Source organism: Penaeus vannamei, chromosome 21, assembly GCF_042767895.1.
Source record: "Penaeus vannamei isolate JL-2024 chromosome 21, ASM4276789v1, whole genome shotgun sequence".
Taxonomy (NCBI): Eukaryota; Metazoa; Arthropoda; class Malacostraca; order Decapoda; family Penaeidae; genus Penaeus; species Penaeus vannamei.
This window is the reverse complement of record NC_091569.1, coordinates 12881349-12907208: the sequence shown is the minus strand read 5'-3', so window position 1 is coordinate 12907208 and position 25860 is coordinate 12881349. Positions and strand designations below refer to the sequence as shown.

Here is a 25860-nt window from a genome sequence, read left to right as displayed (position 1 = left end):
ACCCTCCCCTTCCCTTCCCTTCCCATGCACCAAGTTCTCCCTCCTTCCCCTACTTCCTCTCCCTCCCCTTCTCCCTCCCTCTCCTCCCTTCCCTCTTCCCTGCTCCCTCTCTCCCCTCCTCCCTCCTTCAATCCCCATCCCACCCTCATTACCCCTCCCCGTTCCCTACTCCCTCCCCTCCTTCCTCCTCCCACCTCCAATCCCCCATCCACCAAGTCCTCCTCTCTCCCTCCCTCCTTCCCTCCCTCCCCACCCCACCCCCCTCGTGATTAAAGACGACCCGAGTTATAACGACGACCACCCGGGGGCAATATAGGCCTAGGGGTGTAACGACGACCCCGCACGACACGCCTGATCTATACAGTCGTCCCGCGCTGCATCATGGGAGGGTAATTACGTGTTATAGCGCCATCAAGATAATTACAGGAGGGAGAGGAAGAGGTGGGAGAGGAGGTGGAGGAAGTGGACGAAGAGAAGGGCAACAGGAGGGGAAGAGGAGAAGAAGAGGTGGAGGAAGTGGACGAAGAGGAGGAGAAGAGGTGGAGGAAGTGGACGAAGAGGTGGAAAAAGTGGACGAAGAGGAGGGGGAAGTGGAAGAAGAGGGGGAAGAGATAGAAGATGAAGGAAGTGGGAGGAGAGGTGGAGAGTGTAGAGGAAGTGGGAGAAGAGCTGGAAGAGGTAGGAGCAGGAAATGGGAAAGAGGTGGATGAAGTGGAGGAGGAGGAGGGAGTGTTGAAGAATAAGTGGAGGAATGAAAAGAAATGGTAGAGAGAGAGGAAGAGGTATTGGGAGGTGGAAAGGAGGAAAAGGAAGAGGCGGAGGAATAAAAGATAAAAGAACAAAAACGAGAAAAAAATAAAGAAAAGATGGAAGTTGGATATGGTTGGAAGAGGAATTGGGTAAAAAACAAGGAGAAGGAGAGCGAGGAAGAAAAATGAGGTGAAAGATTGGAAGGTGGAGGTAAAAAAAAAAAATCAGAGAAAAGAGGTGCAAAATAACGAATATGAGGATGAGAGACGGTAAGTAATATGAACCTAGACGGAAAAAACTGAATATATATCTGAAAATGAAAAAAAAGAGAGGAAAGGAAGAAGGAAGGAAAAATGGAGAGCGAAAAAATGGAAATAAGCGAAAAAAATGGGCACCATAGGCCACTGGAGGATAAGTGAAAAAAGACCCTATAAGGACTAGCAACTGCCAAGGCCCGTGCGTTTGCAATGACGAAGGGAAGACAACACGTATTACGTCCTCACGAATGCCCTCCATAACAAATTCGCAAATGCTCAACGCTCTCCTTAAACGACCTTACAGTTGGGAGTGCTTATCCAACCCCCCCCCTCAAAAAAAAGGAAGAATACACGAAATTTTCACGTTCATGAATGGCCGTACTACTAAGGTGTGTTTAATAATACGCGTGTGTAACGCACGTTCAATAGTGTCGGTATTAAAGAGCCGCGACCCAAAATTTACGCCGTGTAATGTATGGACCGCAACACTTTGTTTTCCACGCAACTACATCCACACACGAATGTATGATACAAGAATGTATACTACAGAGCCAAATAATATAATAGACCGCACAGCCACACACACAAAAATGCTCTTCAAATGAAACCGGTCCGGGAAAAGAACGCGAGAAGTGGGGCGGCGCACATCAGATAATACTTTCAGACTAAAAGAAAAAAAAGAAAAAAAGAAAAACAGGGAAGGAAAAAATGCCAAGCAATAATGCAGACGTAAAAATGGCCTCTTGCGTTGAGAAACCCGAGGCCCAGCCAAGGCACTGTGCCATTGAGTGTCACCTAAACCCTTGAGGTCAACCTTCAACACAATACACACAGGTCAGCGCATTAACTCTATACAAGCACCCTCGGAAAATTTATGCAGACATGATGTTAATTTCGCATAAAGTCCCACGGGGGAAACTCCTAGGCAAACTGTGTATAAACATGTTGTAAACATGCTGTAAACATGGCGGCGGCCGCGATATGAGAAGTAAAGAAAAGCGGACGAGAAATTTATGGCTGCATTCATTTGTCGTCGAGGCTGACACGAGGAAGAGGGAAGGGAGAGAAGAGAGAACAAGCGAGACACACGTAGATAAGGGAAGGAGAAAAGAGATCGGAAATTTTAACAACCAGTATAGAACAGAAAGGCGAGGAGGTAGATTGATGAACAGTGAGAGAGGAGAAATGGAAGAAGGAAGGGAGGAATTAATGGAGATGGGAAGGTGGAATGGAGGATATGGGGGAGAAGAGAGAGGGCGACGAGAAAGGAGGAGAAAGAGAGGAAGAGAGAAAAAAGGAGAATGGAGGGAAAGGGAAGGAGAGATGAAAGGAAACGAAAGGAGATGGGGAGCCCGGTCCACCCTCACCCACTCTTTCCCTTCCTCTCTCCAGAGGGAGAGACAAATGAAGAGAGAGAAAGAGCGAAAGAGCGGGAGGGAGGGAGGGAGGGAGGGAGGGAGAGAGGGGAGGAGGGGAGGGGGAGGAGGGAGGGAGGAGGGGGAGGGGAGGAGAGAGAGAGAGAGAGAGAGAGAGAGAGAGAGAGAGAGAGAGAGAGAGAGAGAGAGAGAGAGAGAGAGAGAGAGAGAGAGAGAGAGAGAGAGAGAGAGGGGGAGAGAGAGAGGGAGGGAGAGAGAGAGAGAGAGAGAGAGAGAGAGAGAGAGAGAGAGAGAGAGAGAGAGAGAGAGAGAGAGAGAGAGAGAGAGAGAGAGAGAGAAAGAGAGAGAGAGGGAGAGGAGAGAGAGGGGGGGGGAGAGAGAGGGGGAGAGAGAGAGAGAGAGAGAGAGAGAGAGAGAGAGAGAGAGAGAGAGAGAGAGAGAGAGAGAGAGAGAGAGAGAGAGAGAGAGAGAGAGAGAGAGAGAGAGAGCGCACCTGCAGCAGCAGCAGAGAAGTGCGCACTCAGCTTTTCTTACATATGCATTCGGCGAGTCGCACTTGGCGGTGACGAGGCGAGACATCTCACAAAAGAACCAGATAGATAAGATTGAAGAAGGAGAAACTGAAGGAGACGGAGACGAAGGAGGAGCAGAAGTGGAAGAGGAGAAGCAGGAGTAAGAAGGAGGACGAGGAGAGGGACGAGTAGGAGGAGGAAGAGAGGGAGAAGAGGGAGGAGGAGGAGGCAGCTGACAATAAATATAAAAACAAATATGAATATGAAAGAAAATACAAAGGATACCTAGAACGTGAAAAGGTGTACAAACATACCCAAAAAATATACAGCATAGGGATGATTCAAGTAGGAAAGGACTAAAAGTTTGAAAACTTCAAGAAAGTTGGTGAAATGCTCCTCTTGTTGGCAGTATCGTGGCCTCCCAACCCAACATGAGAGAGAGAGAGAGAGAGAGAGAGAGAGAGAGAGAGAGAGAGAGAGAGAGAGAGAGAGAGAGAGAGAGAGAGAGAGAGAGAGAGAGAGAGAGAGAGGGAGAGAGAGAGAGAGAGAGAGAGAGAGAGAGAGAGAGAGAGAGAGAGAGAGAGAGAGAGAGAGAGATGAGTGAGAGCCACCCAGCCAGAGAGAGAGAGGCAGAAAGAAAGAAAGAGAGAGAGGGAGAAAGAGAGAGAGAGAGAAAGAGAGAGAGAGAGAGAAAGAGAGAGAGAGAGAGAAAGAGAGAGAGAGAGAGAAAGAGATAGACAGAGAAAGAGAGAGAGAGGAAATGTGAACGAGAGACAGATGGGGAAAACCATAAATAAAAGAAAAGGCCAAAAGCGCGACCAGCCATCGGCGGGAGCGCGGCGCCCTCGCCAAGGCCTTCCCTGACCAACGGAACACAACAAAAGCGCGTTCTGTAAAGTCATTTGCGCCGAGTTAAAGCTCATACATAAGAGGAGGTTTTCTGCTGCTACATGGAGACGCTGCGGTGGTCCTTTAAAGTTAGTCTCGATGCATGTTTCATGGTCCCGGGGAGATCGCCAAGAGGTGGGGCGTCTTGGCCTCTCCCTTCTCTCTCCTCTCGCCTCCCTAACCCTTGCCCTCGTCCATTCTTAACGCGTCTTGGCCACTATCCTCTCCTCTCTTGCCCTTGTTTTGCCCTTTCCCCATGCCCATTGGCCACCCCCTCTTCTCTCTTGCCCTTGCTTTGCCCTTTCCCCATGCCCCTTGGCCACCCCCTCTCCACTCTTGCCCTTTCCCCATGCCCCTTGGCCACCCCCTCTCCACTCTTGCCCTTTTCCCATGCCCCTTGGCCATTTCCCTTTAATTTTGTTTACCCTTGCACTTTCTCTTTCTTCACACCCCTTGGCCATTTCCCCTTATTCGCTCTTCCCTCGGTTTCCTTCACCATTTTCTTTTAAGTCGTGTTCTTCCCTCCGTTCTTACATCCTTTTCCATCCCTCTATCTCCTTCTAAAGTGTTCATTTCTCATTTTCTCTTCTCCTGTTTCCTTTGTCATCCCTCTCCCTTTCTTCATTCTTCTCTCACCTTCTGGTCTTTCTTCTCTCTAACCATTCTGTCTTCCCCCTTCTCTTCTTGATATTGTTTAAATCGAAATTCGCAGCAATGCTCCCCTTACTAGTCACCCCACTCTTTGTCACCCATTCTCCTGCCTGCGATATTTCGGGAAACCAAATCAATCAGCAAACACAGGCGATGGCGCGACACCCACACGGCCCGTAGTCGCCTCCCACGGCCAGAGTGCTGAGTCCGCACGCTGAGGCCGACGTCGCCAGCCCGCCCGCGCGCCCGCACGTGGCCCGTCAGTGTCTCGTTTCTCTGACCCGAATACACAACCTTCGGCTGCGTGGTCAGTCGGCTGACGGGAGGGGAGGGTGGGGGGTGGGGGTCACGTCATCGCTAGAAATACTCCTGGTATTTATAATTCTGCTTACATACACATACCCAAGTGCGCACGAAAATACATGTCAACATGCACACACAGGCACACCTCACAAAAAGGCGAGCGTACACCCACGTAAAGCCTTCAAAGGCTATTGCGTGTCCATACGTGTTAACGTACACATACATATACACATATATGCATTCACGCACGCACACGCACACACAAACACACGCTCGAGCGTTTCAGTGTCACGAAAAATCAAGATAAATCGTTTGAGAGCTAAGATAAAGATCGCAAATAAGCGAAGCCCTTCTATAAATATTCCATGCATGCTTAATTGTACAAGCGAAGACCATTAACATTAATATCAAAAATGAAAAAAAATCGCCGGACAAACATCAAACAGAGGAGCACTACAGAAGGTCGCCCGAATCTTGACAAAAGAACCGAGCCCTTGCGTCGCGCCCAAACAAACAGCTCGAAACAAACAAACTTCCCTAAAAAAACGAACAAACAAAAAATACACAAACAAAAAACAAAAAAACAAGAAGAGGCTTATCTCCCCACACAAAGCACCCGATCGTTGAAAGCACGACCGACATAATAAGTATATCTGCCGTCGCGGAGTATCCTGAACACCTTCCCTGGTCAGATGAAAAAGCCAATTGCAGAAACTCCGGCAAAAGTGGTAAACTACGCGATAAATTCCCACCAATGGTCCATTTCTGTCCAAGTGGCGAGGAGTAGGGCGGGCTGGGACGCTGCGTGAGGGAGGGGGGCGAAGGGGAGGGTAGGGGGGGGGGGAGAAAGGGGAGGAGGAGATGTAGGGGGTGGAAGGGAAGAAGGAGATGTGGGGAGGAAGGGAAGAAGAAAAAAGAGGATGTAGGGGGGAGGAAGGGAAGAAGGGAGGAGGAGGAGATGTAGGGGGGAGGAAAGGGAAGAAGGAGATGTGGGGAGGAAAGGAAGAGAGAACGAAGAGGATGTAGAGGGGGGAAGAAGGGAGAAGGAGGAGGATGTAGGGGGGAGGGGAAAAGGAAGAGATGTGGGAAGGGAGGGTAAGGAGAAGAGAGAGATGAAGGAGTGATGTAGAGGAGGAGAGAGGCCGGTGTAGGGGGAGGAGAAAATGGGGATGAGGGAGAGAGGGTAAAAGGAGGGAGGAGAGATGAGGTGAAGAAGAGAGAGAAGAATGGCAGAGGAGGGGACAGGGAGGCAGGAGGAAAGTAGAGGAAAGAGACGTGGGGAGGGGGGGAGCAGTATGAGGAGAAAGAAGGATATTTCGGAAGGAGGAAAAGCAAGCAGCGGAAAGTGGAAGAAGTGAACTACCGACAAAGACGAGAGCGATGAGGAGTAAGAAAGCACAATACAGGGAAGGGAAGGCAGCCTGACGTGGGGCCAGGGAGGAGGAGGAGGAGGAGGAGGAGGAGGAGGAGGAGGAGGAGGAGGAGGAGGAGGAGGAGGAGGAGGAGGAGGAGGAGGAGGAGGAGGGCGACGGGGAGGGAAGAGGAGGAGAAGGAGGAGGAGGAGACGGAGAAGAAGGAGAAGGAGAAGAAGGAGAAGAAGAAGAAGAAGAAGAAGAAGAAGAAAAAGAAAAAGAAGAAGAAGAAGAAAAAGGAAGAGGAGCATGGGGTTGAGGAGGAGAAGGAGGAAGAGGAGGAGGAGGAGGAAGAGAAGAAGGAAGAGGAGGAGGAGGAGGAAGAGAAGAAGGAAGAGGAGGAGGAGGAGGAAGAGGAGGAGGAGGAGGAGGAGGAGGGCGCGTGCGTGTGGAGTGGAAGTGGATAGCTGGAATGGATGAGCAGCACTGAAAACTTTTCACTAAGTTAAATTAGCCTTTAGGATCAAATGATTCAGGAAAGAGCAAGGGAGGGGCAAGAGGAGGCCTGGAGAGACTGGAAGAGGCATGGAGTGGCAGGGGGAAGCATGGAGGGGCAGGGGGAAGCGGGGAGGGACATGGGGGGAAGCGGGGAGGGACATGGGGGGAAGCAGGAGGGACATGGAAGGAGAGTATGGAAGGACAGGGGGGGAAGCAGGGAAAGATAGAGGGAGACAGCCAAGGATAAGGGAGCAGCAGGGAGAGAGAGGGGAGAAGCAGAGAGGGACAGGGGGAAGCAGGGAGGGACAAGAGGGAAGCAGGGAAGGACAGGGGGAGCAAGGGGAAGATAACGGGAAGCAGGGGTAGACAGGGGAGAAGCAGGGAGAGACAAGGGAGAAGCAGTGAGAGACAGGGGAGACAAGAAGGGACAGGGAGGGACAGGGAAGAAGCAGGGAGGGGCAGGAAGAAGCAAGGGGGTGTGCGGAAAGTCAAGTAGAAACGAAGGCAAGAGGTGAGTAGTGGACATGATAATGATCACGAGACGGAGCGTAATGAAGACATAATGGTAACAACCGCTCAATAAAACACGGCTTAAAACACGCAGAGAGCGAATCGTAACTGCGGTCTCCAGCCAATGAGAGGGCAGGGAGGAGCGAGAGGGAGGGCAGAGGGGGAGGAGCGAGAGGGAGGGCAGGGAGGGGAGGAGCGAGAGGAGGGCAGAGGAGGAGCGAGAGGGGAGGGCAGAGGGGGAGGAGCGAGAGGGAAGGCAGAGGAGGGGGAGGAGCGAGAGGGAGGGCAGAGGGGGAGGAGCGAAAGGGAGGGCAGAAGAGGAGGAGCGAGAGGGGGGGGAGAGATGGGAAAGGGGGGTAAAGCTGAGAGAGAAGAGGTAAGGGGATGTGAGGGAGAAAGGGAGGGGATGAGAGAGGGGAGAAACGATGGGAAAGAAAGACTGAGAAAGAGAAAGTGGAGGAAAAAGAAAGACTGAGAGAGAGCGGAGGCAAAACACTCAGAAAGAGAGATGAAGTGAGGAGAAAATAGGGGGAAAGAAAAGGAGACGAGAAGAAAGAGAGCCTAAGAGAGAAAGAGAGGAGAGAGAGGGGGGAGGGGTTGGGGGGAGTTAAATCGAAATAACCACCAAAGTTACAACTGCTTTTTTCTCTTTGAATAATAACACGCGTCCTAATGCCGAATCAAGTGCTAAAGTTCAGCTAATAACACGTAACAAAACAATTGGAATAACTCTAGGTCCTTTGTAGCCGGTAATCATGACTTTGGAACAAAAGCTATTATCATTGTTATCAGCATGATTTGCTATTAACTTTATCCTCATTACGATTGCGCCTCCGATATGGATCATCCCGTTATAAGCAGGATGATAAAAAAGAAAAGAAACTGTAGCCTTTACAATCATGGGTGGAAACATGGGGAAGGCTAGATCAGTAGCAACTCGAGGTGTCATGGTGTCTGATTCTATTTTTTGCAAAAAAGCACATGGAGTTTAGTTTGATGACGTCACAAAAGTTACGGATGCTTTGTGAATATGGTCGAGCATTTTGGTCTTTTCAAAAAGGATGGAAAATAATTACTTTAATGGTTATATATTCACCGAACAATCATCAAGGCAGACGACCTCCTCGAGTTGCTACTGAACTAGCCTTCCCCGTAGAAACATGCTTCACCCAATAACGACACTACGTCCCTGTTACGTCGTATCGCCTCTCCTTCCTGTCCTTTAGCGCTCATCCCTATCATATAAATTCCCCATTACAACCTTTCGCAGCAAAATCCCCGCCATCAGCATACCGGCAGTGCACTTGGCCGGCGGGACAGAGCCCAAGGTGGCGTGCGCGGGGCCAGGCGAGTGTGTGGCCGCGAGGGTCCTTCCCTCCCTTCCCCTCCCTCTTCCACTGTACGTAGACCCATACCCTCTACCCTACTCCCCAGTTCCACTCCTTCCCTCCCCCTTCTCTACTGTACCTTGTCTCTCTCCTCTACCCAACGGTCCAACCCCCTCGTTCCCTCCCTCCTTCCCTCTCTCTCTCCCCACCTCCCCTGTGCATGAACCCCCTCTCTACCCTACGGTACTGCCCTCCTCGCCCCACACCCCTTAGCCCTCCCCCTTGCCCCTTGCCCTTCACCCCTCGCCCCTTGCCCTTCGCCCTCCGATCCTCATTCGACAGTATAGACTCGGCCAACAATATTGGTCCCGACACACATCACCAGTATTTCATTGACTTTACCAACTCCCGACGACAAAATATGCATAAACTCTTGACAATCTAAACTCACGGCGCCCTCCCTGCCGGCCGGCCTGCCTGCCTGCCAATCTCGCAGCCCGCTTTGCTTATCAGCCAGCAAGCCAGCGACCAGATAGCCCTGCCAGGCCTTCCTTCTTTCCCTCCCGCGCTCTGCCTACCAATCAGGCGACGCCAACCAGCAAACCTTCCTTCGCCTGCCTGCCTCTCCTTCGCCCGCTCCCGCGCACACAAACGGTTTTCGTTTTTATTCTGTCGCTCATCCGGTTTTCTGCCCTTCCTACCTGCCCCCATCCGCATCCTGCTGTCCCGCCGGATACGACCTGCTTGCCTGCTATCGGATAATCGACACGTATCAGGCGGGGGTCGTCCGTTCGGGGGCCGAAGCACAAGCAATGTGAAAAAAGCAGGGGTTCACTACCACCCTCATCAGGTCTGGAACGTGACTTCGGAAGGGTCGGCGACGCACTGCTGCTGGGGAGGGGGGGGGAGAGGGGAGGGGGGAGGAAGAGGAAGAGAATAGGGAGGAAGGGAGGGGAGGAGGAGAAGAGGCTGGGGAAGGGAAAGGGAGGTAGAGGAGAGGGTCGGGAGGGGAAAGGGTGGAAGAGGGTAAATGAGGAGAAAACCCAGGACAAGAAAGGGGAGTGAGCGGAGAGAGAGAGAAAAAAAGAAAAGAAGGAGGAAAGGTTAAGTCACACCGTGGAAAAATCGTCATTTGGAAACCGGGTAAAAATCGCCTCTCCGCCGGCCCGTGCTAAAAATGTCTAGCAAGAGTCCTCCCCTCCCCTCCCCCCTCCATCCCCCCTCCCCCCTTCATTCTGACCCGCCCCGCCACCGCCGTTTTTCTGGTCCTCGCCGGAACATCGGAAAAGGAACCAATTTTAGGGGAAGGGGGGAGTGGAGGGGGGAGGGGTAGGGGGAGGGGGGGGGGTTCGGGAGAGATTAAATCTGAACAGAAAATCCATTTAAACTCGCGTCGCGCCTGGACCCCGGGGCGGCGAGACAAGTGCCGCAGTATTTTCTCGTATTCATGCTGGCCGGGACACATTTAATTCTCAGAGCCTTGTAAGTAGTCGTCCCGGGCCCTGGGAGCGCCCGCGCCGCCCGGAACAAACCCGCCAGGCACGCCCAACGCCAGCCAGCGCGGGAAGGGAAATGCATGGAGGCTTCGGCAGGAGAGGTAGGGGGGGAGGGTGGAAGGGGAGGGAAAATCATGGAGGCTTCGGCAGGAGAAGCAGGGGGAGGAGGGAGGGGGAAGGGGAGGGGAAAATCATGGAGGCTTCGGCAGGAGAGGTAGGGGGGGAGGGGGAAGGGGAAAATCATGGAGGCTTCGGCAGGAGAGGTAGGGGGGGAGGGGGAAGGGGAGGGGAAAATCATGGAGGCTTCGGCAGGAGAGGTAGGGGGGGAGGGGGAAGGGGAAAATCATGGAGGCTTCGGCAGGAGAGGTAGGGGAAGAGGGGGGAAGGGGAGGGGAAAATCATGGAGGCTTCGGCAGGAGAAGCAGGGGGAGGAAAGAGGGGGAAGGGGAGGGGAAAATCATGGAGGCTTCGGCAGGAGAAGCAGGGGGAGGGAGGGAGGGGGAAGGGGAGGGGAAATCATGGAGGCTTCGGCAGGGGGAGCAGGGGAGGGGGGGAGGTTCCATGAAGGTTTCAGCAGGAGAGGCAGGGGGAGGGGTGAGGAGGAAGGGGGAGGGGGAATTTAAAGAAACTTCGGCAGGGGATGGGGAGGGGGAGAAAGGAGGTGAAATGAGGAAAATCCATCCTTCCTTCCTTCCCTCTCTCTCTCCCTCTCCCTATCTACCCCCGTCATCGGCAGTGGGAGTCCAATCAGAAGGCGGCTGTGACGGAGGCAAAAATCGAGATATATGAATTGTTAATTAGTGCCTGACGCAAATACGGCGCCCCTCACTTCGAGCGTCGGTGGAAGGTAGGGGGTGGGGGCTCTACTTTCCATATATAATGTATATGCATATAAATAAATAAACATATAAACAAATAAATAAGTAAATATATATATATATATATATATATATATATGTATGTATGTATGTATACACATAAATATATTTATATACACACACATGTGTATATATATATATGTATATATATATATATATATATATATATATATATATATATATATATATATATATATATTAATTAGTAACAAATTTCCAATAAACCATTATGATTCCATTACTCCACTTCTTAGTCAGAACGTCAACCCAATTTTCCTCTCCCATATTCAACTAATTGTGTTAATCAACGCCACAACAAAATGCTAAACCTAAAAGTTAAAAAAAATTAACTCTCTTCCACTTCCACACTTCTGTCTCCCACCTCCCACTTCCTCGCCTTCCCACCTCTTTCCCTCCCACCTCCCACTTCCTCCCCTTAGTAACTGTTCCTCCTCTTTATCACCCTTTCCCTCTGTCCCACCTTCCACTTCCTCACCTTTCCATCTCTTCCTCTCCTTATTATCACCACCTCTTTCTCCCACATTCCACTTCCTCCCCTTCCCCTCTCTTCCCTCTTCCCTTCCTCTCTCCCACCTCCCCTTCCCTCTTTTCCCTCCTCTTTACCCCCCTTCCCCTCACTCCCACCTTCCACTTCCTCCCCTTCCCCTCTCTTCCCTCCTCTTTACCACCCTTCCCCTCTCTCCCACCTCCCACTTCCTCCCCTTCCCCTCTCTTCCCCTCTTTATTCCCTTCCCCCTTTCCCCCAGCCCAGTGCGAGACGGGGGGCATCATGCAGCCCGCCGCATCTGTCCGCGTCGCCATGCACCATTGTTAATATCCGTGACAGCGCAACAAACAGCGGCATCACGTTCTGGTGTGTATTAAATAAACAATTCCTGTTGCAAGGAATAGTCTTCCTGCCGTGAGGATTAAATATTCCGTGTTGCTGTATAATTTTTTTTCTTTTCTTATATACAAATAAAGGCCTCTTTTCAAAATAATGAATAGATAAATGAATGAATAAATAAATAAATGGGGAAGAAGGAGAAAAAAAATATACGGAGTGCTCCCATTCCACGCTCGACAAAACACCCAGCAAATCGGCGTCTGATAGATCCTGTACCAAAATAAAAATCCCCGTCGATGCAGATTACACACACACACAAACACACACACACGCCAGCACAAGCGCACCTCCATATCCATTCCTTCCGTCACCTGCACACGACTAGCGCTTTTAATCTCCCAAAAATCACGGCGGCGGAAAAATTAAACGAGCAGTACAGACCAGGAACCCATTGTCTCGTTCCTCGCGAGAGAATGGCGGAGTCTCCCTCGATCCCTATTCTCACCCTTGAACTCCCTCATCCCCATCCGAGGTTACGCCACCACTCCCTCCTCTCTCCCTCTCTTCCTACTTCATTTCCTCACTCTATCCCTTCCCCCTCCTTCATTCCCGCCCTCCCTCTCTCCCTCCCTCCTTTCCCCCTCCTTCATTCCCTCCCTCCCTCCTTTCCCCCTCCTTCATTCCCTCCCTCTCTCCTTTCCCCCTCCTCCATTCCCTCCTTCTCTCTCTCCCTCATTCATTCATTCCCTCCCTCTCTCTCTCTCTCTCTCTCTCCCTCCTTCATCCCCCCCTCTCTCTCTCTCTCTCTCTCTCTCTCTCTCTCTCTCTCTCTCTCTCTCAACTTCCCCCTTCCCCTCATCCCAAAACACCCTGCAGTCCCTCCCCAACCCCCCTTACCCCAACCCCTCCCCGCGCCGGCCTGTGTCACGTCAAAACCCGAGCGTCAGTCGCGCCTCCTGGACATTAGCTCGGAGGCTCATCAGTGTGGGTGTCTGCCATTGTGTCTGGCGAGAGGGGAGAGGAGTAGGGAGAAAGGGGTAGGGGGGGGGAGAGAAAGGGGACAAGGGGAAGAAGTTCGTGGGGGTGGGGGTGGGGGAGGGGAAGCTCTGAATTCTCTGATTTCTCTGATCATTATCACCTTCTCCCTTCTTCTTTCTCCTCCATCTCTTTCCCACTCTTCTCCTGACTCTGCAATCCCCTTCTTGTTTTCCTGCATCCCGTTCCTCCCTCTCTTCCACCCATTCCTCCTTCCCACCCATCCCTTTCTCCTTATCTTCCACCCATTCCTCCTTATCTCCCATCCCTTTCTTCTCCCCGTCCTTCTCCTCCCTTCCCCCCTCACTCAACCTCCCCAACCAACCCATGCCTGCCCCATCCCCCTCCCAACCTCCCCAACCAACCCTCGCCTCCCCCCCCCCATTCCCATCCCGCCCCCACCGACCCTTGGCTTCCCCCTCACCCCTCCTTCCACCCCCCCCCCCAAGTCAACACGACAAAATTGCCCATCATCGCCCGGCCGCCTTCTTTGGCCGTCTCACATTTTTGCCCGAGTTTCTTTCAGACGTCGTCCCGGTTATCTCCGAGGGCCGTTATCTACCTCTGGTTATTGTTAGTCTTTCCTCCTCCCCGGGAGCTTATTATCTCCCCTCCCCCCCACTCTCCCCTCTCCCTCCCATCTTCTCGTCCTCCCTCCCCCTTCCCTTACCCTCTCTTGTCTCCTGCTCTCTCTCTCTCTCTCTTGTCTCCTGCTCTCTCTCTCTCTCTTGTCCCCTGCTATCTCTCTCTCTCTCTCTCTCTCTCTCTCTCTCTCTCTCTCTCGTCTCTCTCTCTCTCTCTCTCTCTCTCTCTCTCTCTCTCTCTCTCTCTCTCTCTCTCTCTCTCTCCTTCTTTCACCTCTCTCTTTTCCCTGTTTTCTATCGTACTCTCCCTTCGCCTTGATTATTCATAAGCTATCCCTTCCAACCAAGATCACCTCCCTCTTCTCTTTATAAATACATAAGTAAACAAGTGAACAACGAAGTAAGTAAATAAATAAAACAAAAAAGCAAAGCACAGAACAAACACTCGAGTGAAAAGCTAATGTTTGCGAGCGAAGTAGCACATTCTTTACCTATGGCCGACGCAAATTTCGCGACGGAAGAAGAATAGGCGGCCCCCGAAAAAGAAGTTCCTTTCATCTTCCCATATCATGATTTTTCCCCCCGGCCGCGCCATTGTCCCTCATGACGGCCATGCAGACGCTCCTCGACAGTGCCTGGCCCCGCACAGTGCCTTCCACAGTGCCCGGGCCCAGCACAGCGCCTCCGGGAAACTCCAGACGGCGAATTCGCCAAATGCAAGGGCGCGGCGATAACTCACGTTGTTATTTATACTCCGCTGTCGCAACTCTCGAGAGCCGTATCGCATTGGCTCCTGCCGGGTATTTTTAGAAAGGCCGAGAAGGGAGAGGAGGGGGTGATACGACGCGACAACGCCTTGCAACGACCCTCACAACACTCTGGGTCGTGAGTAGGTTTTGCACTGATAATCGTTGATCATCCTCCGCTCTCCTCCTCCCTCTCCCTACCATCCTTACTCTTTTCCAAATTTCCATTTTCTCCTGCTTTCCTAACCTCTTATCTTATTCTCAAGTTAGCTTTCCAATTCACCTTTTTTCACCCTCGACCTAAACTACTAACAAAATTACCCATCTCCTTCCTTTCTTCTTCTCTACTTCCCTCTTTATCCTTAATCCACTCCTTGCTCCTTCTTCCCCCTTCATTTCCATGCATTCCGACCACGCTCTCCCATTCATTTCTCCTTAGAAATATCCGCTTTTCCCTCCTGCTTTCTTCCGACACCCTTCCTCCACACTTAAGAAAAGACACCGACCAGGAATCCATTTCTCATCACTAATGCTACAGTGACTTTCCGTAATGGAGGCTTAATTGTTACGCGGTGGTGACCATAACCCCTTTGTCTGGGGAAGGATGTCGGCTCTCCCTTGCTGCTCTCCTGATGCCGATGTATTTATATATATGTACTTATATATTTGGTTATCTTCTCTCTCTTTCTCTTTCCCTTTCCTTTTCCCTTTCTCTCTATCTCTCTCAGTTACTCACACATACATTCATGTATCCATCCATCCACATACACGCGAACATAACTGCATTCATCTCTCCACATATGCACTAAATACATACACCTCCCTCTCTCCTGAACAATCTCCCTATTCAAGACTCCCACCACAATCAGTCTTATCTTCAACCAACACTTCAACCCCACGACCTGCTTCGACCCCATAGCTACAACCTCCCCCCCACGACCTACTTCGACCCCATAGCTACAACTTCCCTAAACCCCACCCCACGACCTGCTTCGACCCCATAGCTACAACCCCCTTCCCCTCACCCCACGACCTGCTTCGACCCCATAGCTACAACCTCCCTAAACCCCACCCCACGACCTGCTTCGACCCCATAGCTACAACCCCCTTCCCCTCACCCCACGACCTGCTTCGACCCCAATCCTCCTCCCAGTACCAACTCCTACTCTGGATATTCCCCTCCCATTCATTAGACAGTTCATTCATCCCTCCTCCAACTTATCTTTTTTTCTTGCCTCGGCGCCCTCCTTGCTGTCTTCACTCTTCCATTCTCGTTCCCATTAATCTCCATTCTGCCCTTTTTAAACGACTTTTCGTATTTTTTCTCTCTCCGCTGCTTTTTGTCGTGTCTGGCGTCACCGCGGGACAAAACACTCCTGATTAATCCGTTCAAATATCGGTTTTCTACTGCGTTCCAAGTCGCTTCGCCGGGAGTGTTTTACGCGGCACGAGAATTAAAAGATATATATAACTTAAAAGAAGACATTTCTGAACAGTCGGCTAACTACCGTAACTTTGCCTCAAGTCTGACGAGAAACTAATTCATGCAAAAATTATGAAACTTTAATGAAAGTCTTTGTGCAAACCAGGTCACACACCACACACAGCAGAAGCGCACTGAGGAACAGCCAAGCAATATTTCTAAAATCTCCTTCTTTTGCGTTTTATTTGCCAAGACACAACGAACTCGCTGCGATCCCGGCGGGAGAGGAGGATCATACATTCTCGTTTCTTTCCTTCCATCGCGTTCAATTCCTCCCTTTTATCCTCGCGTTCACATTCATTCATCTCCCTGCCTCCACACCACCCCCACCCCCCTTCCCCCGACCTGCGCCGTTAACTCAAACGTCATCCCTCTAGGATTCCATTAAATCTTTTTAACTCAAGTTCATTAAACATGGTACCCTTGTCTTCACCAATTATGTCCGCCTCCCCGCCCCCCTCCCCTCCTCCCCCCACCCTCCTCACCCCTTCCGCCCCTCCGCCACCTTCTCGGCCCACTTGGCTTACACTATTAAAACACTCTTGGAAATCAGAAATAAAACTTCGCCTGCAACCCAACTGCAACCAAATACTGGTTTCCAATTTCAACATTCATTAGATCCCAAAATTAGTGCCGGTTTATTTGTGTGGTAATTAATGGTGGAAGTGGAAACCAGTGTTTGATTGGAGCTCCATCGAACTTTTGGCCGTTTCCCGATTTTATATATTTGTTTCCATTTTATGCTCGGCCGGACATTTCTCCCCTCCAATATTTGACAATAATTTCAAATCTATCCTCATTTTCTTAAATTGCAACTCTTGCTACCCCTTGCGAGTCCCCCCCCCCACCCCACCTCTGCCTTCCGCGACTTTGACAACGAACTTGTCTATTTCTTTAACTTTCAAAATCATATCGTGAGTCGTCTTGCAAGAAGTTTACTCCTCCTGTCACTATCCTGTCTATCAGTCATCCTGTCTTGCCACTTCACTCCTTGCTCAGAGAAAAGGGTTCGATCCCATGAAAAAGGGTTTCGATCCCTTAAAAAAGCGGTTTAATCCCTTAAGAAAAGGCTACGATCCCTTAAGAGAAGGTTTCGAACACATAAGAAAAAATCGATCCTTTAAGAAACGGCTCCGATCCATTAAGAAAAGGTCTCGATCCCTTGCGAAGACGAGATACCTCACTCGTCTTGTCTCACGGCTTTCACCAAATCACAAGAAAGTGGTCTCTTGCCATTTTTTCGCTCTGTCTGCTATCTCCTCCTCTGGTCGGTCTACCATTCCGCCGCATCCCCAGACCCCTTCTTTATCCTCTGTTCACTTGCTCCCAGAAATATTAATTTTTCCTCCATTCTCTCCCTTAAACCATAACCCTACCTCGGCAAAGGCCTGTCTGGTCTCAATAGGCTCCATCATCTCGTCTCGGCAAGGACGCCTTATCTCCCCGCCTTTATAGCCTATTGTTACCTTCCTAGTCTATCTTGTTCCGCCTCGGTCCTGAAATCTATCAAGACTCTTCCTTCCGGTGACCCTTCCTTCCGCTTTTTTTCTAAACGCTATACAAAATTTCCCATACGTACGGACATAGACAGGCAGACAGACAGACGGACACACACACTCACACACGCTCTCGCCCTCTCTCTCTCTCTCTCTCTCTCTCTCTCTCTCTCTCGCCCTCTCTCTCTCTCTCTCTCTCTCTCTCTCTCTCTCTCTCTCTCACAGACACACGCACACGCACACGCACACTCACACGCACACTCACACTCACACTCACACGCACTCACACGCACACACACTCACACGCACACACACTCACACACACTCTCACACACACACTCACACACACACACACACACACACACACACACACACACACACACAACACACACACACACACAAACACAAACACAAACACAAACACACAAACACACACACACACACACACACACACACTCACTCACACACGCGCGAGAAGCAAACATACACTCCTTAAGCAAATGCTTCCCCTTCCCAACGCAGACCGCCACCCTCCCCCCCGCGCCGCCCGTCACCCAATACCCCCGGGGGCCTCCGTTAATGGCGAGACGCACAAGGTGTCGAACTCGCGTTTTTATTTTGTCCCGAAGTTGAGCTGCGGGACTTTCGTGTCACGGGAAGACGAAGGGAAATGCATTAAATTTAGATTGGCTTACATTCACAGAGACGTTTGAGTCTTGCTACTTTCTCTCGTTGGTATTTAAGGAATTTATTACTTCTACAGAGAAACTTCTGTTACTTTTATCTGCGAAAACGTTTGGCCATTACATCCTTAAAAAACTAAAATGCTGTACATGGATCCATTGAAATATAAAGAGAGAGGGGTAGCTATAGACACATAGGGAACATGGATAAACAGATAATGAGATAAATATTTTGACAAACATAGATATATTGACCGACATTGAGAGAGAGAGAGAGAGAGAGAGAGAGAGAGAGAGAGAGAGAGAGAGAGAGAGAGAGAGAGAGAGAGAGAGAGAGAGAGAGAGAGAGAGAGAGAGAGAGTGAGAGAGAGAGAGAGAGAGAGAGAGAGAGAGAGAGAGAGAGAGAGAGAGAGAGAGAGAGAGAGATCCATCATATTAATCGCTTCAATTACTTCTATTATTAAGGATGCTATTCAGACATGTGAAGTGCAGGGAGCTTTGATGCTCTCTGCTGCGACCATCGCTTCAAACACAACATGTCACCCCTACCCCCCACCCCTGCCTACCCCCTCACCCCCTACCCACCCCTCGCTTGTAAACAACATGTTGCGATCAATAATTTGCCTTGTGTTCGGTGGGCCCTGGTATCGCAGTGCTACTTGCTTTCCAAAGAAAATGGCGACTTTCCGTGGCCGAGGCTCTACAACGACTGCAGCTGTGCCTTCCTATTTCTCGGCCTCTCTCTAATTCCCATCCCAGCTGCCGTCCGATAAAAAATAAATGGCATTTTGTTTGCCAAAATAAATGCTGAGTAAGTCAACTTCAAACATGTCTGGACTTCAAACTAGTACTTTCGCTCACACTGGAATACAGAAATGAAGAACACACTGCAATGACCGTCCGACTTATACATACATACACAGGTTCTAGAGAGTGAGTGCGTGGGAATGAGTGGGGGTGAGCAGGGGGCAGGGAGGGCGGGGAGGAAGAGAAGTATGAGGGGGAGGGAGAGGGGGAGGAAGAGAAGGATGAGGGGGAGGGAGAGAGAAAGGAAGAGAGAGACAGGGAGAGGGAGAGACTCAGGGAGAAAGGAAGAGAGAGAGAGGGAGAGAGAACGAAAGCGAAAGAGAGAAAGAGAAGGAGAAAGATAAAGCGAAAGAGAGAGAAAGGAGAGAGACAGAGGGAGAGGGAACGAAAGCGAAAGAGAGAAAGAGAAGGAGAAAGATAAAGTGAAAGAGAGAGAAAGAAAAAGAAAGAGTGAAGCAACACTCATCAATCTCTGCCGTTAGCATTCTCAAGCATATTACCCCCCCCCCCCTACGCACTCCTTACATTCTCGGGCAAATAAAAAGAAAATAAACCAGTCCACCCCCACCCCCACCCCCCTTCCCCCTCCACGTTCACACCCCGTTCAACGTTCACTTCCTTCAACAAATCAGATTCCTTGTACCGATTTCCCTTATTCTGCAGTCTGTGGTTATAGTGATAATGAAAATAATAGCAACACCAAATTATAATAATATCGATAATAATAATAATGACATTATAAAGAGGTGCGTTACGCCTAAAGCAATGTGAACATCAATAACAAAATGTAATATCAATAGATACGGATAGCAATATCTTCACAATTACTATTGCTATCAATAATAGTAGTAATTGCTATAGTAATGATGGTGTTAATGATAATAATAATATCAATAGGTTGACAAGAAAATCAACAATAACAACAAGGATAACATTAATAATAAAAATACTAATAAAAAATCTTACCACTGTCAAGTTTCAATGTAAAAAATAATAATGATAATGGCAATGACAATGATAATAATAATAATAGTAATAACAATAATAATAATAATAATAATGAAAAAAAACAGTAATAGTAATAGCAGCACTAGTAGTAGTAGTGCTAGCAGTAGTACTAGTACTAGTAGCAGTACTGGTACTACTACTACTACTATTACTGATAATAATAATTATAATAATAATAATAATAGCAAAGCAATAATAAAACAATAATGATAATAATAATAATAATAATAATAATAATAATAATAATAATAATAATAACATAATAATAATAATAAAATAATAAAAAACAACCATAACCTTTACTATTACTATCAATTACCGTTTCTATTATTATCATCATTATTATTACTAGCGATTTTATTCTATCTTTACTATTTGGCGTTATCATTTCTCTAATGTTTACATTCATCAGTATAACTAGAATAAATAATAACAATGATGATCATAACAATAATGATAATAACAACAGTAATAATGATAATAATAACGACAATAATAATGATAATAATAATAATAATAATAATAATAATAATAATATAATAACAACAGCAATAATCATCATCATCATAACAATAACAATGATATTGATAATTGATATTGATAATTTAGCATCAATGACAATAATGATAAAATTGATAATGAAGATAAAAATAACAGTAATAATAACATCAATCATATAAATATCAATATCAATAACAATTGCAGAAAAGGAATGAAGGAGAATGAACATCTTCACAATACAAGAGATGTATTTTACCGGTTCATATACAAGAGATGTATCTGAGCATAATATATCCTCGTCAGAAATACATATATTTCTGACGAAGATATATTCGAGACCGGTCAAACACATCTCTTGTATTGTGAAGATATTTATTCTCATTCATACCTTTTCTACATTTGTCAATATGAATACGGTTCAGCAATAACAATGACAATAACAATAGTAATAAAATGGCTATCATAAATATCATTATCATCATAATGATAATGATTATTGTTATCATAATCATTGTAATTATCACAGTGCCAGAATTACTATTACTGTCATTGTCCTTATCATCATTATCACTATCATCATTACAATCCTCATTGTTATCATAATCATTATTACTATTAATACCATCAATTAATACTATTATCAGTTTTACTATTCTTATCGTTATTATTATTACCATTACTATTAATACCATCATTATCATTATCATCGTCAACTTGATCATCGTCATTATCACTATCACTACTATTACCATTAACATCATCCTCATTATTACTATTATAATTGCCATTACCATTTATTATCTAATCATTATCATTACCATCACTGCTGTTATTGTTACCATTATCATTATCCTAATCATCATTATCATTATTAATACCATCATTAATCTTTATCATTATTATCATTAACCTAATTAGCATCGCTATTACCCTTATCATCCAATTATCATTATCAATATCACTATTATTACAACTATTATTTTATTTTTATGATGATGATGATGATGATGATGATGATGATAATAATAACAATAATAATAATGATAATAATTATTATAATAACGAAGATAATAATAATGATAATGATAATCATACAATAATAATAATAACAACAATAACAAAAACAATGACCATGAAAATAATAGTAATATCAGTAACAATGATGATAAGAACAAGAACAGCAACCATAATATTTAGTTGATAATAACGGAAAATCGATAATAATAATAATAATAATAATAATAATAATAATAATAATAATAATAATAATAATAATAATAATAATAATAATAATAATAATAATAATAATAATAATAATAATAATAATAACAGTAACGACAATAGTAACAGCAATATCACCAAGACCAACTCTGGCCCAAGATCCCGCTCAGCAAGGCCCTCCTTTCCACAGCATACCCAGGGCAGAGAGCCCCTGGAAGCCCGCAAGAGAAGCCTTCGGAAGGGCAGCCCGTGTGAGGCGCCCCCGACAGCCACAGAATCGCGGTCGTATGTTAAAGTGTACCAACAGAAACCCTCATACGCGGAGAACTATAACGAGAACAAGAGGACGTGTACTTACTTGCGTTGACGAGCGAACAAGCAAGGGCCAGCAGGAGCAGGAGCAGGGGCGTCAGCAGCAGGGAAGGGGCCGTGGAGGAGCCAGTAGGAGAGGCACCTGGCCGCATCCTGCTCCCTGCTGTAAGGGGGGAAATACACACACGGGGTTAGAGAAAAACCTTGAGTACATGCAACCTTACTGTGACGCAGAAACCTCAAAGCTACGACGAGGATGACCTCCCGCTGATTAAAACTAGGTCACCTGCTGGTCGGCTCAGGTCATCTCCGCGGTGACATCTCACTCCCTGTACACGCCCCAGAGGTGAGGCAGGAGCCTGACCTGGCAGTGACCCGATCCCAGGACTTTTTGCACTAATACACTAGCACTAATTTTCAACAAAAGCTTCATTCGATTTCTTTTCCTTTCTACAAATCCTTAACACATTTGTCCATCGTCTACTAACACTATCTTTATTTCTTACTTTTTTAACTGTTCACTCTTATTATCACACTGAAAGAAGAATAAAAAGCTCAATAAGAATATAAATTACGTCAATAACACGATGTTATAACGAAGGATTCGGCTCATACCGGTATGCCTGCACTATATAGGAAAGACACGAGTAAACGTTATATTGTTTTCTTCCATAACAAAGCATGATCTCAGCATCACTGAATAACGTAATCGGTCTCGCAACTTTACACTGTGCAGGTCCATTCACAAATCCCGGGACTACACGCCCAAATCTGTAGCATTAGCAAGAACCTTGTCCGCGCTGTCCAACAAATAATACAACACGTGTTTCACCCGTAAAGCTACACTTGTCGTAAAGTCTGCGGAATTTACAACCCGCAGTTCGTTTACTCCACTACTGCATAGCGCTTGCATATTGGTTAACAGCTATTTCGAAACAAAAACTGCAACAATACTACCAAAAAGTCTCTTCTGTAACATAAAACAGGGGATTCATTGACAGAGTCATAACCAACTGGAAATATTTAGAGACGAGAGAAAAAAGAGAGGGAGGTGAGGGAGGGTGAATGGAGGAATGGAAACGAAAGGTGGAGACAACACCGAAGACGTTCGTGCGTTCCTTGCTGTATATCCATAAATTAGACGCTCCTGTCTTTCTTGAATTATGCGCAATTGCAAATAGCATATGTGCGTGCGTTTGTGCACATGCATAGGCCCTCCCATGTAATAAATAGAGATATATAATCAAGCAATACTCTACGAACACCTATATACACATTATACATAAACACACACACGCTCATACGATATATCATAAAGAGAGAGAGAGAGAGAGAGAGAGAGAGAGAGAGAGAGAGGGTCGTAGAGTGAGAGAGAGAGAGAGGGTCGTAGAGTGAGAGAGAGAGAGAGAGAGAGAGAGACAGAGAGAGAGAGAGAGAGAGAGAGAGAGAGAGAGAGAGATACAACAGGGTAACATACATACATACATACATACATACATACATACATACATACATACATACATACATACATACAGACAGACAGACACACACACACACATATATATCTACATACATAAATGCCCATCAACACATTAGGTGAAAGGCAGCTGCAGAATCCTTTCGTTAATAATAGACAGCATGTAGATGGCCCTGTCCGAATCCCGGCGGAACAGCTCAGCAAGTGCGGTGAATATTAAAACGTCAATCTGCTTCGAAACGAGGCTCCCATTTAAGGACTTGTTCAATTATGGACCAAAGGAGATGATCAGCCCATAAGATTTTAACCTGTCAATCCGTCAACATGACTTGATTATGCGATCCTAGATTTATGAACGCGGATACGGAGAGAGCGAGGAGTAGCTGACACCCAATGCATAAATTTATATGTGCGCGTATGCATGTATGCACACATAAAACACGCATGCACATACACACAAAGATAATCCTCTCTCTCTCTCTTATTTTCTTTCTTTCTCTCTCTCTCTTTCTATCATACATACTCCCACACACATTCTCTCACTCTCTCACTCTCTCTCTCCCTTTCTCCCCCTCCTCCCCATATGCATACACACATAAATACCCATACATAAGGAGAGATAAAGAGAATGAACAACGATCGACACGCCCTCAGCTGACAAAGACGGCGTATAAATGCATCAATGAACAGCGGAGAGCGCGATTGGAAGGAGGGAATTGACTCAAAGTAGTAAGTACACGGAGGGAGAGATGAAGTGACGGAGGAGTGCATAAGAGACAAATGAGAAAACAAGGGGAGTGGAGAGGAGGCGACGGACGAGGGTAAAGGGGAGAAGAGGAACGGCCGAAGAGAGGAGGGAAAGCGGGGCAAAGGGGGAAAAGTAAAGGAGCAGAGTTAAGAAGCGAGGGAAGAATGGGGAAAGGAAAGGAGACGGAGAAGAACAAGAGAGAAAATACATAAAGCTAAAACCGACAGAAGGAGAGGGGAACAAGATAGTACAAGGGGAGACAAGGGTGAGGGTACAAGAGAGAGCCTGACATGCACGAAGGAAATTGAAGTCTGAGTTAGCCTGATGGAGGAGAAGAGAGGGGAGGATTGGAGAGAAGAGAGGGGAGATGAGGGGAGGATTGTAGAAGAGAAGAGAGAGGATGATTGGAGAGGAGAGGAGAGGGAAGGATTGAAAAAGAGAAGAGAGGGAAGGATGTGAGAGGAAAGGAGAAGATTGGAAAGAGGAGAGCACTGGAGAGATGATTTGTAAGAGAAGTGGAGACAGAAGAGAAGAAGCGGAAGATAAAGCTAAGGAAAGACAGACAGCTTGAAACGACCAGAAAATAAAACGAAAAAAAATTGAAAGGGATTCAGGCTTTCTTTATGAAAGCTTTCCATGCGTGCTTATACATACACATGAGTCAGCAAGGAACACTGGATGATCCTTTCCATTATTCTGTCACACGAGACGCACTGACATAATTACACACGATTGAACACCCAAATAAGTCACTTTCTTTACCGTGACGTCATGACTGTCACCTTTGGCCTCCTGACTCTTTCCTTCATCCATTCTCCTTCCTTCGTTCTTCTCTCCTCCTCCTTTTCATTCCTCTTTCCCTCTTCCTTCCTTTCCTTCCTTTACCTTTCCTCCTACTCTTCCCATCCTTCCCTCTTCCTTCATTTTCCTTTCCTCCTCCTTTCATTCATTCCTTCTTTCTTCCCTCCCTTCCTCCCTTCTCCTTCTCCTTCTCTTCTTACCCTCCACCTTCCTTCTTCCTTCTTTCTTCTCCTCCCTTCCCATCTTTCTCATTCCCTCAATCACCGTCACTCGCCTCCTCCCTCCCCTCCGTCCCCTCCCTTCCCCCCACTCCCCACCCCAGCCCCTCCTAGCCCAGGAAGGTCCTCAGCCCAGCTACAATTAAGGTAAATCTACATATCATTTGGTAGAGCGCTGACATGTTCGACGGAGGAGAGAGAGAGGGTTGGAAGACAGAGGGATACAGATGCAAGCGTTGAGAAGGGAGATAAAAGAGATGTAAGGGGAGAGAAGAGAGAAAAAGAGAAAAAGGGAGAAAAATGAGGGATAACGCAAAAGAGAAAGGTAGAGAAGGGAGAAAAAGAGAGGTAAGGGGAGAGAAAGGACATGAAGAATAGCAAGGGGAGAGAAGGGAGAAAAGAGAAAGTAAGGGAAGAGAAGAGAGAAAGAGGGAGAGATTAGGGGAGAGAAGGGAGAAAAATAAAGGAACGGGTATGAGGCAGGAGGGGGAGGGGATAAGGATAAGGGAAAGCAGGGAGGAAAGGGATGGGAAGGGGAATAATGAGGAAGGAACTGTGGAAAAGGAAAGGAAGAGGGGATGAAGTAGAAAAAAGGCAATAAGAAGGGATGAAAAGAATAAGGAAAAGAAAGAAAGGGGATGGGGCAGGCAGAGAAGGGGAAGGGGAAGGGGGAAAATGGCGGAAACAGAAAGAAAGGAAAGAGGAGAGAGAGAGAGAGAGAGTGAGTGAGTGAGTGAGAGAGAGAGAGAGAGAGAGAGAGAGAGAGAGAGAGAGAGAGAGAGAGAGAGAGAGAGAGAGAGAGAGAGAGAGAGAGAGAGAGAGAGAGAGAGAGAGAGAGAGGTAGATAGATAGATAGATAGAGAGAGAGAGAGAGAGAGAGAGAGAGAGAGGGAGAGAGAGAGAGAGAGAGAGAGTGAGTGAGAGAGAGAGAGAGAGAGAGAGATAGATAGATAGATAGATAGATAGATAGAGAGAGAGAGAGAGAGAGAGAGAGAGAGAGAGAGAGAGTGAGAGAGAAAGAAAGAGAGAGTGAGAGAGAGAGAGAGAGATGAGAGAGAGAGAGAGAGAGAGAGAGAGAGAGAGAGAGAGAGAGA

General features: G+C 47.4%; 1 protein-coding gene across 1 annotated transcript in view; it reads right to left on the bottom strand.

The window, feature by feature from the left end:
• Lar (tyrosine-protein phosphatase Lar) overlaps window positions 1-25860 on the bottom strand; it is a gene marked incomplete in the record, with an annotated part of 1013982 nt that overhangs the window by 492218 nt on the left and 495904 nt on the right. The window contains 1 exon segment of the mRNA XM_070135894.1: window positions 21569-21685. Coding sequence (XP_069991995.1) covers window positions 21569-21685 — 117 coding nt within the window.